Raw genomic sequence first — 12098 nt, forward strand, 5'->3', positions numbered from 1 at the left:
ACTGCTTTGTATCCTTTACCTGCTCAGCATCTTCAAGACATTTGAAACTCGACTCTAGAGAGATTGAATCACTACAGCTGATGTGCTTCAGGTTCTGTAATGCTGCTGAGTCACAAATCTGCCCTCTGCTGGCTGTACCTCAGAAACAAAAACTAGCAGTTCTTTTTTTTTTTTTTTTTTTTTTTTTTAAGGTAAATTAGATATACCTTAATTACAGCAGTGAATCTAGTGTTACTTTAAAAAAAAAAAGAATTTCATATGAATTTTAATATAAATAATGTGTCAACATTCTTGTAGTGCTGTCTACATATAAGCGTTTTCATAAAGTATTTTTGGCTGTGATTAGTCACATAAACGTCGATATAAGTGGATAACGACATTATAAAAAAAACTTACATCCCCTTCCAGTTCCAAAAAAACCATCACCTTAAAGTGGATTTACCACTATGTGGCGCCAAATATCTGTGTTTTGTGGATATTAATGTTATTTATAAAATGCACTAAGACCAAACATTTTCTAATCTCAAAATATAGAGAACAATAACAAGGCCACATCTCTGAGATCGGCCTTCTGTTAATGTTATCAAGGTCAGTACAGCTCAACTATCTCCTGTCTACTGATATGATTATGATTAATAATGATAATATGTTCTATTATCAACAGATATTGTGTATTTTGAAGGACCGTGGGTAAACAAAGACATAAACAAAGTATTGACATGATTTGTGCAAACAAACCCAACCATTTTGTTGTCTTAAGTATCAAATGTTCAATACTGTACATATACTTAAAGAATGACAGCTCTCAGCTTCCGACCCTCTCCTTTACATATTCCCTAAAATGATGCTGAAATGCTTCGCTCTGCAGGACCCAGGTGGGAATGGACTGCACAATCCCGCCCTGTAGATCAATTACAGGTTGGTGAGGCACAATATTACATATTTATTAGTAAAGCAAGTCCTTTGCATCATTACCAGTATAGTGTGAGTGACACTGCCATATGTTTGGTCACCAGCCTTCAGATACTTCAGTGAGCTCCTCACAAACTCTTCAGGTGTGAATGTGACCATATCTGGCTTCTGATGTCCTGTCATTTGTGTTGAAACCCCAAATGGAGCCACAATCTGAGAACAAAATCACTATTTGTCAATGAGGACAGGAATATCTTATTCCTGGTAAGCATTTAATACACATACAAAACATTATTTGCTTGATGTGTGGCTAGGTTCTGGATGGCAAAGAGAGCGAATCTGCAGGCATGACAAGTTGTTTTTTTTACTCTACCTGTATAATAATTCCCTTGGATTTATATTCTGCTTGAAGACCCTGTGAAAATCTCTCAACAAAAACCTGTGGATGAGAAGATGTTTTTTTATTTGATATGTTGACATTGCCAGTACAGTGCAGAACAGTATTTAGAATTGCAGAAAAATGTCTTCATCAAGTACTTGTAATTAGATTACATTAGATTTTAAAATATTCATAGTTACTTAATATTGATTATACGATTACATATTATTCACACAATAGCAATTAGTATTGAATAATTTACAGATTTTCCCTTATTCCAATTTTTTCGTCTTTCCAACACATTAAAATGCACTATTTCATGTTATTTCCTATTTACATGTAAAACAGGGATTCCCAACCTATTTTGTCATCTGAACCTCTTTCCCCAATATACAGTGAGTACGGAAAGTATTCATTTGAGCCCAGTTGTGTTTGATTATACTGATTGGACTTGATTAGGAAAGCCACACACCTGTCTATATAAGACCTTACAGCTCACAGTGCATGTCAGAGCAAATGAGAATCATGAGGTCAAAAGAACTGCCTGAAGAGCTCAGAGACAGGACTGTGGCAAGGCACAGATCTGGCCAAGGTTACAAATCTATTTCTGCTGCGCTTAGGGTTCCTAAGAGAACAGTGGCCTCCATGATCCAGTGGCCTCCCATGGAGTTTGCTAAAAAAAAAAACTGAAGGATTCTCTGGTCTGATGTGACCAAGATAGAACTTTTTGGCCTTAATTCTAAGTGGTATGTGTGGAGAAAACCAGGCACTGCTCATCACCTGTCCAATACAGTCCCAACAGTGAAGCATGGTGGCGGCAGCATCATGCTGTGGGGGTGTTTTTCAGCTGCAGGGACAGGACGACTGGTTGCAATCGAAGGAAAGATGAATGTGGCCAAGTACAGGGATATCCTGGACGCAAACCCTCTCCAGAGTGCTCAGGACCTCAGACTGGGCCGAAGGTTCACCTTCCAACAAGACAATGACCCTAAGCACAGCTAAAATAACTTAGGATTGGCTTCACAACAACTCCGTGACTGTTCTCGAATGGCCCAGCCAGAGCCCCGACTTAAACCCAATTGAGCATCTCTGGAGAGACCTGAAAATGGCTGTCCACCAACGTTTATCATCCAACCTGACAGAACTGGAGAGGATCTGCAAGGAGCAATGGCAGAGGATCCCCAAATCCAGGTGTGAAAAACTTGTTGCATCTTCCCCAAAAAGACTCATGGCTGTATTCGATCAAAAGGGTGCTTCTACTAAATCCTGAGCAAAGGGTCTGAATACTTAGGACCATGTGATTATTTACGTTTTTCTTTTTTAATAAATCTGCAAAGATGTCAACAATTCTGTGTTTTTCTGTCAATATGGGGTGCTGTGTGTATATTCATGAGGGAAAAAAAATAACTTAAATTATTTTAGCAAATGGCTGCAATATAACAGAGTGAAAAATGTAAGGGGGTCTGAATACTTTCCGTACCCACTGTATATTTAGTAGAAATATGATTGATTTTAATTATTAGCTTTTCATTAAAGTTTGGGAAACCTTGACATAGTAATGTTTAATGCACTTCATTTTTTGTTAATTCAAATGAATGGAATATATTTTCTTACTCTTTGTATTTTTACATCAATATGGTTCAATATTATCCTGTTTAAATCAATGTGATAAATGAGTTAGGTCAATAGTAATCTAAAAGTAGTCTGATTATATTACCTAAAATATAATCATGTGATGGATCATGTTACTAACTACAGTTTATGTCATGTAATTTGGAATCAGTAACAATTGATGTCTTAAGTTTACCTTGGATGCTGCATAAAGGGTGTAAATGGGGCAGGGTATTTTGGCTATGCCAGAGGACACATTCAGAATGACTCCTCTTCCTCTAAGGAAATACATTTGGTCAGTGTGCTGTCGATTTGTAAAACTGTTTGAAAAATCGTGGGAAAACTATTGAACGGAGAAGGCCAAACCTTTGCTGCATTCCTGGTAGCACAATTCTGCACATCTGAATATGGAAACAATGGGAGTACACTATTAAATCTCATTAGAAGAACCAGATGTTCTCAACTGGCTTTTCTTTAGGATTTTATGATTGATTAAAAAAAAAAAAAGAAATCCCCTAAAATGAAACATTTATAAAAAAATAAATAAAATCAAACCTTAAAATCTAGTAATATCACGATGAACTATAGGCCTAACAAGCTTGCAAAATTATAAACATGACAGTAAGGTAATTTACAAAAAAATGTTTTGATTAGAATCAAGACCTTTGACATTGATGACATAAGACTGACAACAAGAGTTTTCTCCCCAACTTTTAAAGTTTATCTACCAGTTTATTTTTTGCTAATCATACATAATTATGTTATCAGGTGCAGTTTATTATTTGTGTTTAGAATAATTATTTCCTTGCTTTCTGCAACCCTGTCAGAACACAGCTTAATTTGGGCGTGACTTCTGCAACCCAACAGTTGTTTGCTTCTACTCACCTTAACCATTGCTTTCACATTGCAGTTGATAACATCATGTATTCTCTAGGAGAGGCCACAACAACATGAAACATACTATATAAATGACAATATCTGATAAAAAAACAGTTCACTTCTAAAAAAAAAAAAAAATAAATAAAAAAGGTTCTTTATTGTCATCTATGGTTCCATGAAGAATCTCTAACATCTATGGTTTCTCTTCAATGCACAAACATTTCTACAGATTATTACAATGTTCACTAAGAAAGAAATAGTTTTTTAAAACTTCATCTTTGTATCACTACAAAACAAGGAATTATGGGCAATTTTCAATTACTACACTATATCTCAAATGATTTCGAAAGAGTACTACTTCATTAATGAGAGCTGGCAGTAGCATATTCTGTATAGGATTTATAATATGAAAATAATAATGATGAACCATTGGTGACCTCACTTCTTCCAGGTCAGATGTTTCAAGTAGCTTGCAGGGTATTTGGCTGGGCAGAATCCCGACATTGTTCACTGTGTTTAAAGAAAAGTAACATTGATCAGCACTGTTGAACATGTTAGAACGTTAAATACAATGAAGCAATAAGATATCTGATACCTACTGACCTAAAATACCAATTTCCAGACCCTCAATGTTTTCTCGAATGTACCCATATCTATCATCTTTGGTGAAGTCAGCAGCTATTACTTTGACTTCCCGTCCTGTAGTGAGCTCTGTCAGAACAAGAAAAGAATGCTTGTGAAACTGAGCTCTAAGAATACAGACCAGCTGAGAAGCTGATTTCCCAGCAGTAAACACTTTACCGATCTTCCTTGCTGCTCTGTCAAGTTTCTCTTGGTTTCTGCTGATGATGACCACGTTCATACCTAGTTTTGAAAGCTGGAGAGAAAGACAATGTTACCGAAACAGCCTAGTCTGGCACTTGGGATGAGCTGGTTTAAGTAAATTTAAGATTAGGCTACTTCCTGTTTCTGGTTGTTTACATATCCTGTTTAAGGCCCACTTCAGTGGTGCAAACATTTTTGTGGAAGAAAGCTTTCAGAGATCATTTAGTTTTTATAAAAATACTGCCGAAATCTTGACGCCATGTTATTGCACAGAAGGTTTCATAATCAATTCTCGGTCACACTTTATTTTATGATCCAATTCTCGCTATTAACAAACCACTATGATTTTGCCTCAATAAACTCCAAATTTGCTGCTTAATAATAGTTAGTAAAGTAGTTGTTAAGTTTAGGTTTGGGGTAGGATTAGGAATGTAGAATATGGTCAAGCAGAATAAGTGCTTTGTAAGTACTAATAAACGACCTACACTATATGTTAATAACAGACATGCTAAAAAGCAACTAGGTAATAGTGAGAATTGGCCACTAAAATAAAGTGTTACCCAATTCTCTACTACAGGAACCCTGCAGCAATTTAGTGTAACTTTTCAGGGGTCAATGAGCTGAGTAAAGATGTTTATGTATTTATATAGACTACCATTTAAATGTTAAAAAGATTTTTGGTAAGAAATACTAATAACAATAAAACAAACAAACACAAACCTTCAATTTAAATATATTTTAAAACAAATATTTTAATATTTTCCTACCATTACTCCAGTCTTCAGTATCGCCTTCCTTCAGAAATCATCCTAATATGCTGATTTGGTGCTCAAGAAACAGTTATTATTAATGTTGAAAACAGTTCTTTTTAATATTTTGTGGCGACCAGGAAAGAGGTTTCAGATTTATTTAAGGAATTGCAGTTCAAAAGAACAGCATTTTATTTGAAAACATTTTATTATTTTACATTATGGATGTCTTTCTTGCCAATTTTGATCATTTTAAGGCTTCCTTGCTGAAGCAAAATAATGTTTAAGTGTACTTTAACTGTGCATATAAGTGCACTTTACTGATACCTTTCAACTGTATACTTTAATCTAATCGAACATCAATACTGACAGAAAAAATGTTTTTACATATAGTGTTATTACCTCTTCAGCATATGCTCTGCCTATTCCATCTGACCCTCCAGTGACCACTGAAACAGGAAATATTAGACTTAAGATCATAAACTAGAAGGTATGAATAATTTGATATTCTGTGTTACTAGTTCACTTGTGAACAAATGTGATTGACTATTCAGTCTGAGAAGAAAAAAAGAAACATTTTTTACAGTAAATAACTAACCTTCACATGATAATAATAAAAGATTTTAAATCAAGCATATCCAGAACATGATAGTCTGTTGAGAATCTCAGCAGCACGTTCTTTTACAGACCGTGTGTACTCACCAATTCACTAAACAAATAGGGAGCATGGGTGGTGCATATGTGTGAAAAGTCATCTGTGAATGTCTATGTAACACAGCTCGTAGTATGGGAAGAAAGGAGGCGGGAACTGGCGAACATTTAAGCAATTTAATAAAATAAACCCTCGCGGACGACTGTAGCACAAAAAGCACAAAAATAAAGTCCAGGCCTGGTCCTCTCTCATCTTACAGTATAGTCACCCCTCCTTTTATCCTTCCGGAGTTCCTCTGTGGGACTCGAGACCGGTGAGTGGCACAGGTGTTGCACATTATCATTAACTCCACCGGCATCACTCCGTTCCCACGGCTCTCGGCCCCACCCCACTAAGGTGTAAGGACAGATAGACGTATGTAAGGACAGACAGCTGTCCCTCCACATCCCAGGTGGCTGACTGCGAGTTTGTCTAACCCCCGACACTTCACTCTAGCCCACCGCCTCAAGCCTCCAGGGCAGCAGACTGCTTGATGGCACCACGGATTCACCACAGCAGCGAGGGATCTTCAGCAGTGTGTCCCTCCTTCTATCTGGGTTTCGGCACCAATGTAACACAGTTGGTTGTATGGGAAGAAGGAGGCAGAAACCGGTGAACATTTAAACAATTGAATAAAATAAACCAACACAAAATAAAAGAAAAGCCACAGCCCCTCTTGGATGACTGCCACACACAAAATAAATCCAGGTCTGGTCCTTTCTCATCTTACCCTGTCGTCACTCCTCCTATTATCCCTCCAGAGCTCCTCTGTGGGACTCGAGTGGCACAGGTGTCGTGCATTATTATTTACTATACCAGCCTCGCTCTGTTCCTACGGCTCTCAGCCCCGCCCCACTCGCCACAGTCTACAACTGCATCTTCTCTCCACCACTGTTAGTTCATCTGAGAAGTACGTGGGAGTGCTGAAGAAAAGGGGTGGTGGAGGGTCAGTTGCATGACCAGTGTATAATATAGAGGAAATGATGTAAGATGTAATTAAGGCCTTCATGCTTTCATTACTTTTGCAGAATAGAAAGGTTTGAACTAATGTCCGTGTTGTCCTCTGTGTGGGAAAATGGCTTTTTTGTGTCTTTCTTTCTTGTTTCCCATGCTTTCGCTCTTTCTTTGCTTCAATGTTCTTGGTGTACAAGAAGTACAAGTAGTACCCTGCTTTAGATCGCAGTGAGATCTCAGGATAAGCGGAATATTTTGAATGTCTCAAATGTGAACAATTCAGTCTTTAGATGGCTTGCCTCAATTTTTACAAAGTATTATATAAGTACAATTGTAATAAATAAATACTATTAATATGTATGTTATATTATTTAATATACCCAAGCTATGAACAAACAATGAACACTTGTATTTATATTAACTAATGTTAAGAATGATTAATAAATTGTAAAAAAAAGGGCACCCTATAAGCAAGTGGTCCCTGAGGGGCTCCCTCAGTAGAAATCGTGCTCCGTGAAGCCCCAAGGCTGCATTTATTTGATTAATAATAAAATAATGAACTGTTTTCTTATTTAATATATTTTAAAATATTCTTGTGACAGCAAAGCTGAGTTTTTAACCAGTAATTTTGACACTGATCCTTTAGAAATCGAATATGTTTCTAGTATTAGAATGCAAATCTTGCAGCATTCTATCATGCACTCATACTGGCTAAACCAACTAGACTATCCACAACAACTTATAAACTCTCTGCATGATTATTTATTTATAGTGAAAGGAATAGCAGATGTACTCTCTAAACATGCTAGAAAACACCCCCTGCACAGACATTGTAATGCATGCACTCTCTCTCTCTTTCTCACACACACACAGACACGCAGACACACACACACACACACACACACACACACACACACACACACACACACACACACACACACACACACACACACACCTATTCAAAGCCTTAAAGAGAAAGAATAGTTGCAGAAGGAGAAAAAAGGTAATGTTAATTTGATTTCAAATTAACAGGAACAACCATTCAAAGTCAAGAAATAAAAAAAAAGAGTAATAATGTCCTGGAACATACTGTTCTAATTGCCTTTTGTTCTCTGCCACTCTCAGTGCCGGAATGGAATGGAAAGGAAGCTTGGGAAAAAGTGGCTGGAATGGTTGTTTCTTTGTTGCTGAGCTTGCATACTTAGTATGATTTCAAGAAAGCCATAAGGAGGGTCTCTCTTTTGCCAACAACAAAAAACTGTGTTTAAGAAAGCAAGATGAGAACCTTGTTCCTTGGCCAAACGGTGGAACAAAACCAAGGTAGTGATGATTTGTAGGAGGGCTACATGATTCACTGCTTTAAATCCACTGTTCTCAACCAGTACAGCAGGGGATCAGTTCGGAAGATGTAATAAACATCGCATTTTCATAAATGCTGAAATCATGACATTGATTTTTTTTTTCAAACTAATTATCTTTTTAATTAATATTCAATGTAGTAATGTGAAATATTATTCTTAATGAACGTTATTATACATTTTATTTTTTATTTTTAGCTTATTTGTCACAAATTTAACATTGCTACTTCTCTCTTATTATTTATTTATTTATTAATCCTTTATTTCATGCATTTATTATTTTATTTATTTGCAAAAAATCTTTCAAGTATAAAAAGGCTGATTTATATATAAAAAAAATGCATGCTCAACACAAAAATGAAAATGCTGGTGTATCTCACCTGCCCATTTCCCCAGAGAGGTGAAAAAAGTCTCAGGAAGAGGACAGAAGAGCTTTGGGACAAGCATCATAAGCAGGCATACTAATTTCCCTCCAAAAACCAGGACAGCACAAGTCCCAGTCAAAATGAATATAATCTCAATGAGCGTCATGATGGCTTTTCTCAAGGCTTAAAGTGAGTTCTTTCTGCTATCTTGGCCCCTCTTTTTACTGCCACGTTGCTCTTATTCTCTCATTTAATCTGAACACAAGCTTCAAAACCCAGTGCTGACAGCTCCCTCAGCCAATCAGAATCTTCTCTGCCCATTCTCCCCAGGACAGAATTCACATTCCTCTTTTTTTGTGTCTGTTGTGGCATTTAGTATGGGTAAGCTCACCTATTGTCATCCAAATCCCAGAGTGAAGGGAATTTAAGTGACTTCACTGCATGCTACCTTGATCTCACACAACTGATTTGAAATGTCTTCATGGTGTTGTCCCTGCATACTTTGGCAAAAGTGTTGCTAAATACTTAGCTTGTAAATGTTTCTGTTAATTATATTCTCTCTTATATGAATATGCTTGTATATGCATTTCATTGTATTTTGTACTGTTTTAATGTAGTACAATAAACAAAGAGAAATAATTACCAGTATTACATAATTGAGATAAGGGGATTTTGGACTATCGTCTTTACCAAAGTTACATGCTCATGTGAAATTGCTGTGCTACGTAGTCATGAAAACCTACCATTTGCACACGTTTTTAAACATTACAGTTTAAAAACAAATGATTTTAAGCCATTGGAATCTAATCAGCAGTGAAAAAGAACTCATGAAGACGGTGCACATAGAGCACAGGAGTATTGACCTTTTATTTTTGCCGCTTTGTAGGCCTTTAATAATTAAATACACACACTAGTATGTGTAAAAATGCCTGTCTTTGCAAGTATCCTTGTAAACACAGTAGGTCTTAAGTGAAAGCAAACAGCTGAGAAAGAAAACACATGTGTTACTGTAAATCGGATCTGGGCAGCTCTTAAAGTGACAGCAGTCTAATATTCCTTCTGTATGTCATTCACGTTAATCAAACAACAAAACAGAGAAAGTCTCTCACTGCTTTTGACTAAATAACTTTTGTAACTTTATTAAAAGAAGTATAAATTTTAATGTACACAGTGAAAATATGCAGTTTTTAACTTTTGATTAAAATGTAGCATTTTATTTTTACTGTACAGACCTTATTTAACTAAAAAAATAACTATCGCAATATCAGTTTTTTATTTTGTTTAAATTTTTGACAAAAGTTTAGATTATTTATTAATTCGTGACTATATAGGTATTATTGATTGATTTATTTTAGTATTAGTTATTTTAGCACAGTAACAAATTAAAACTTTTAAAAACTTTTACAGTTTATGTATTCAAATCTGGGTGATGATGTGGAGAAGGATAATATTTGATAAATAATTCATCAGTAAGAAGAACATCCAGACTCGCCTATTTGTATCCACACCTAAACCTTTTTCAAGGGAAAACAGAAAGGTAATAATAATGACTGATCATGTCATCTTTTGCATGATTTACTGTAAATGTGCATTGCATCTTATTTGTTGACATTTTGCTTTCACAATTATTGATCTTGTGAAGAAAAGTCATTTGCTCTTTATTTCATCATCACACTAATGACAATCCTCGTAGTCTTATGAGTCCTGGCCCCTGTCTAGCACAATTGTCTGGCACTACACTGTTGATCTGTCTTTAAGCAGCTCCAGCGCTATCTAGTGGATAAAAGATCATACTCTACAGCCCAACGAATAAAACGTGTTACCTTACTCCATTATCTTTATTTCCTGAAAGGTAAGATGAACTATGCAAGAAATCTGAAATGTAAGCTCACTCATGTATTAACTGAAGAATAGTTTCGCAGATTAAGAAGTTTTATAGAAGGGCTTTGTTTGCCCACTCAGGATCAGCTTGAACTAAATGAATGGGTGTCGAATGTTTTCTGCCTCATTAACTCAATCCCTAGTAACCTGTTTGTTTTTAGTAAGATGGAGTAGTTTAAAATCTTCACTAAGATGTTTATTATTTATTTATTTATTTGATTTAAGCGATTTTTGCTGGCCAAGCAATCAAGACGTCCTAAATCAAAGTTTGCATGTGGGCATGAAACAGCAGAGGGCGCTGTTCACCAAGTTTGAGATTTTTTTGGTCCTCTTAAACGCACTTGTAGTCGTGGCCAAAAGTTTTGAGAATTACATAAATATTGGAAATTGGAAAAGTTGCTGCTTAAGTTTTTATAATAGCAATTTGCATATATTTCAGAATGTTATGAAGAGTGATCAGATGAATTGCATAGTCCTTCTTTGCCATGAAAATTAACTTAATCCCCCAAAAAAACTTTCCACTGCATTTCATTGCTGTCATTAAAGGACCTGCTGAGATCATTTCAGTAATTGTCTTGTTAACTCAGGTGAAAATGTTGACGAGCACAAGGCTGGAGATCATTATGTCAGGCTGATTGGGTTAGAATGGCAGACTTGACATGTTAAAAGGAGGGTGATGCTTGAAATCATTGTTCTTCCATTGTTAACCATGGTGACCTGCAAAGAAACGTGTGCAGCCATCATTGCGTTCCATAAAAATGGCTTCACAGGCAAGGATATTGTGGCTACTAAGATTGCACCTAAATCAACAATTTATAGGATCATCAAGAACTTCAAGGAAAGAGGCTCAATTCTTGTAAAGAAGGCTTCAGGGCGTCCAAGAAAGTCCAGCAAGCGCCAGGATGGTCTCCTAAAGAGGATTCAGCTGCGGGATCGGAGTGCCACCAGTGCAGAGCTTGTTCAGGAATGGCAGCAGGCAGGTGTGAGCACATCTGCACACACAGTGAGGCGAAGACTTTTGGAAGATGGCCTGGTGTCAAGATGGGCAGCAAAGAAGCCACTTCTCTCCAAAAAAAACATGAGGGACAGATTGATCTTCTGCAGAAAGTATAGTGAATGGACTGCTGAGGACTGGGGCAAAGTCATATTCTCCGATGAAGCCCCTTTCCGATTGTTTGGGGCATCTGGAAAAAGGCTTGTCCGGAGAAGAAAAAGTGAGCGCTACCATCAGTCCTGTGTCATGCCAACAGTAAAGCATCCTGACACGATTCATGTGTGGGGTTGCTTCTCATCCAAGGGAGTGGGCTCACTCACAATTCTGCCCAAAAACAAAGCCATGAATAAAGAACGGTACCAAAACACCCTCCAACAGCAACTTCTTCCAATAATCCAACAACAGTTTGGCGAAGAACAATGCATTTTCCAGCACGATGGAGCACCGTGCCATAAGGCAAAAGTGATAACTAAGTGGCTCGGGGACCAGAATGTTGAAAT

The 12098-nt window shown here is 36.8% G+C and overlaps 1 protein-coding gene across 2 annotated transcripts; it reads right to left on the reverse strand.

Moving 5' to 3' along the window:
* Positions 1-705: 705 nt before the first annotated feature.
* On the reverse strand, positions 706-9842 carry hsd17b3 (hydroxysteroid (17-beta) dehydrogenase 3). 2 transcript variants are annotated; one of them, XM_059503509.1, is made up of 11 exons: positions 8739-9842; positions 5758-5804; positions 4583-4658; positions 4385-4492; positions 4224-4291; positions 3788-3832; positions 3269-3303; positions 3099-3180; positions 1286-1351; positions 976-1125; positions 706-901 (listed from the first exon to the last, which is right to left on the reverse strand). In XM_059503509.1, the coding sequence occupies exons 1-11, from the start codon at positions 8887-8889 to the stop codon at positions 806-808; spliced, it is 924 nt and encodes a 307-aa protein (XP_059359492.1). In that variant the 5' UTR covers positions 8890-9842; the 3' UTR covers positions 706-805. The 2 variants fall into 2 exon arrangements, with proteins under 2 accessions (XP_059359492.1, XP_059359493.1); XM_059503510.1 differs by having other exon boundaries at positions 5374-5804; positions 8739-8840.
* Positions 9843-12098: the final 2256 nt, after the last annotated feature.

Source organism: Carassius carassius, chromosome 21, assembly GCF_963082965.1.
Source record: "Carassius carassius chromosome 21, fCarCar2.1, whole genome shotgun sequence".
In the NCBI taxonomy this organism is placed as follows: Eukaryota; Metazoa; Chordata; class Actinopteri; order Cypriniformes; family Cyprinidae; genus Carassius; species Carassius carassius.

What these genes read in the sequence shown, in the direction of transcription:
- hsd17b3 (XM_059503509.1), bottom strand. Translation starts at nt 8,889, where the DNA reads ATGACGCTCATTGAGATTATATTCATTTTGACTGGGACTTGTGCTGTC. An exon ending in CCAAGGGAATTATTATACAG is followed by an intron (nt 1,126 to 1,285) that starts GTAGAGTAAAAA and finishes TTTTGTTCTCAG; the next exon opens with ATTGTGGCTCCATTTGGGGT. An exon ending in GTGTCACTCACACTATACTG is followed by an intron (nt 902 to 975) that starts GTAATGATGCAA and finishes ATTGATCTACAG; the next exon opens with GGCGGGATTGTGCAGTCCAT.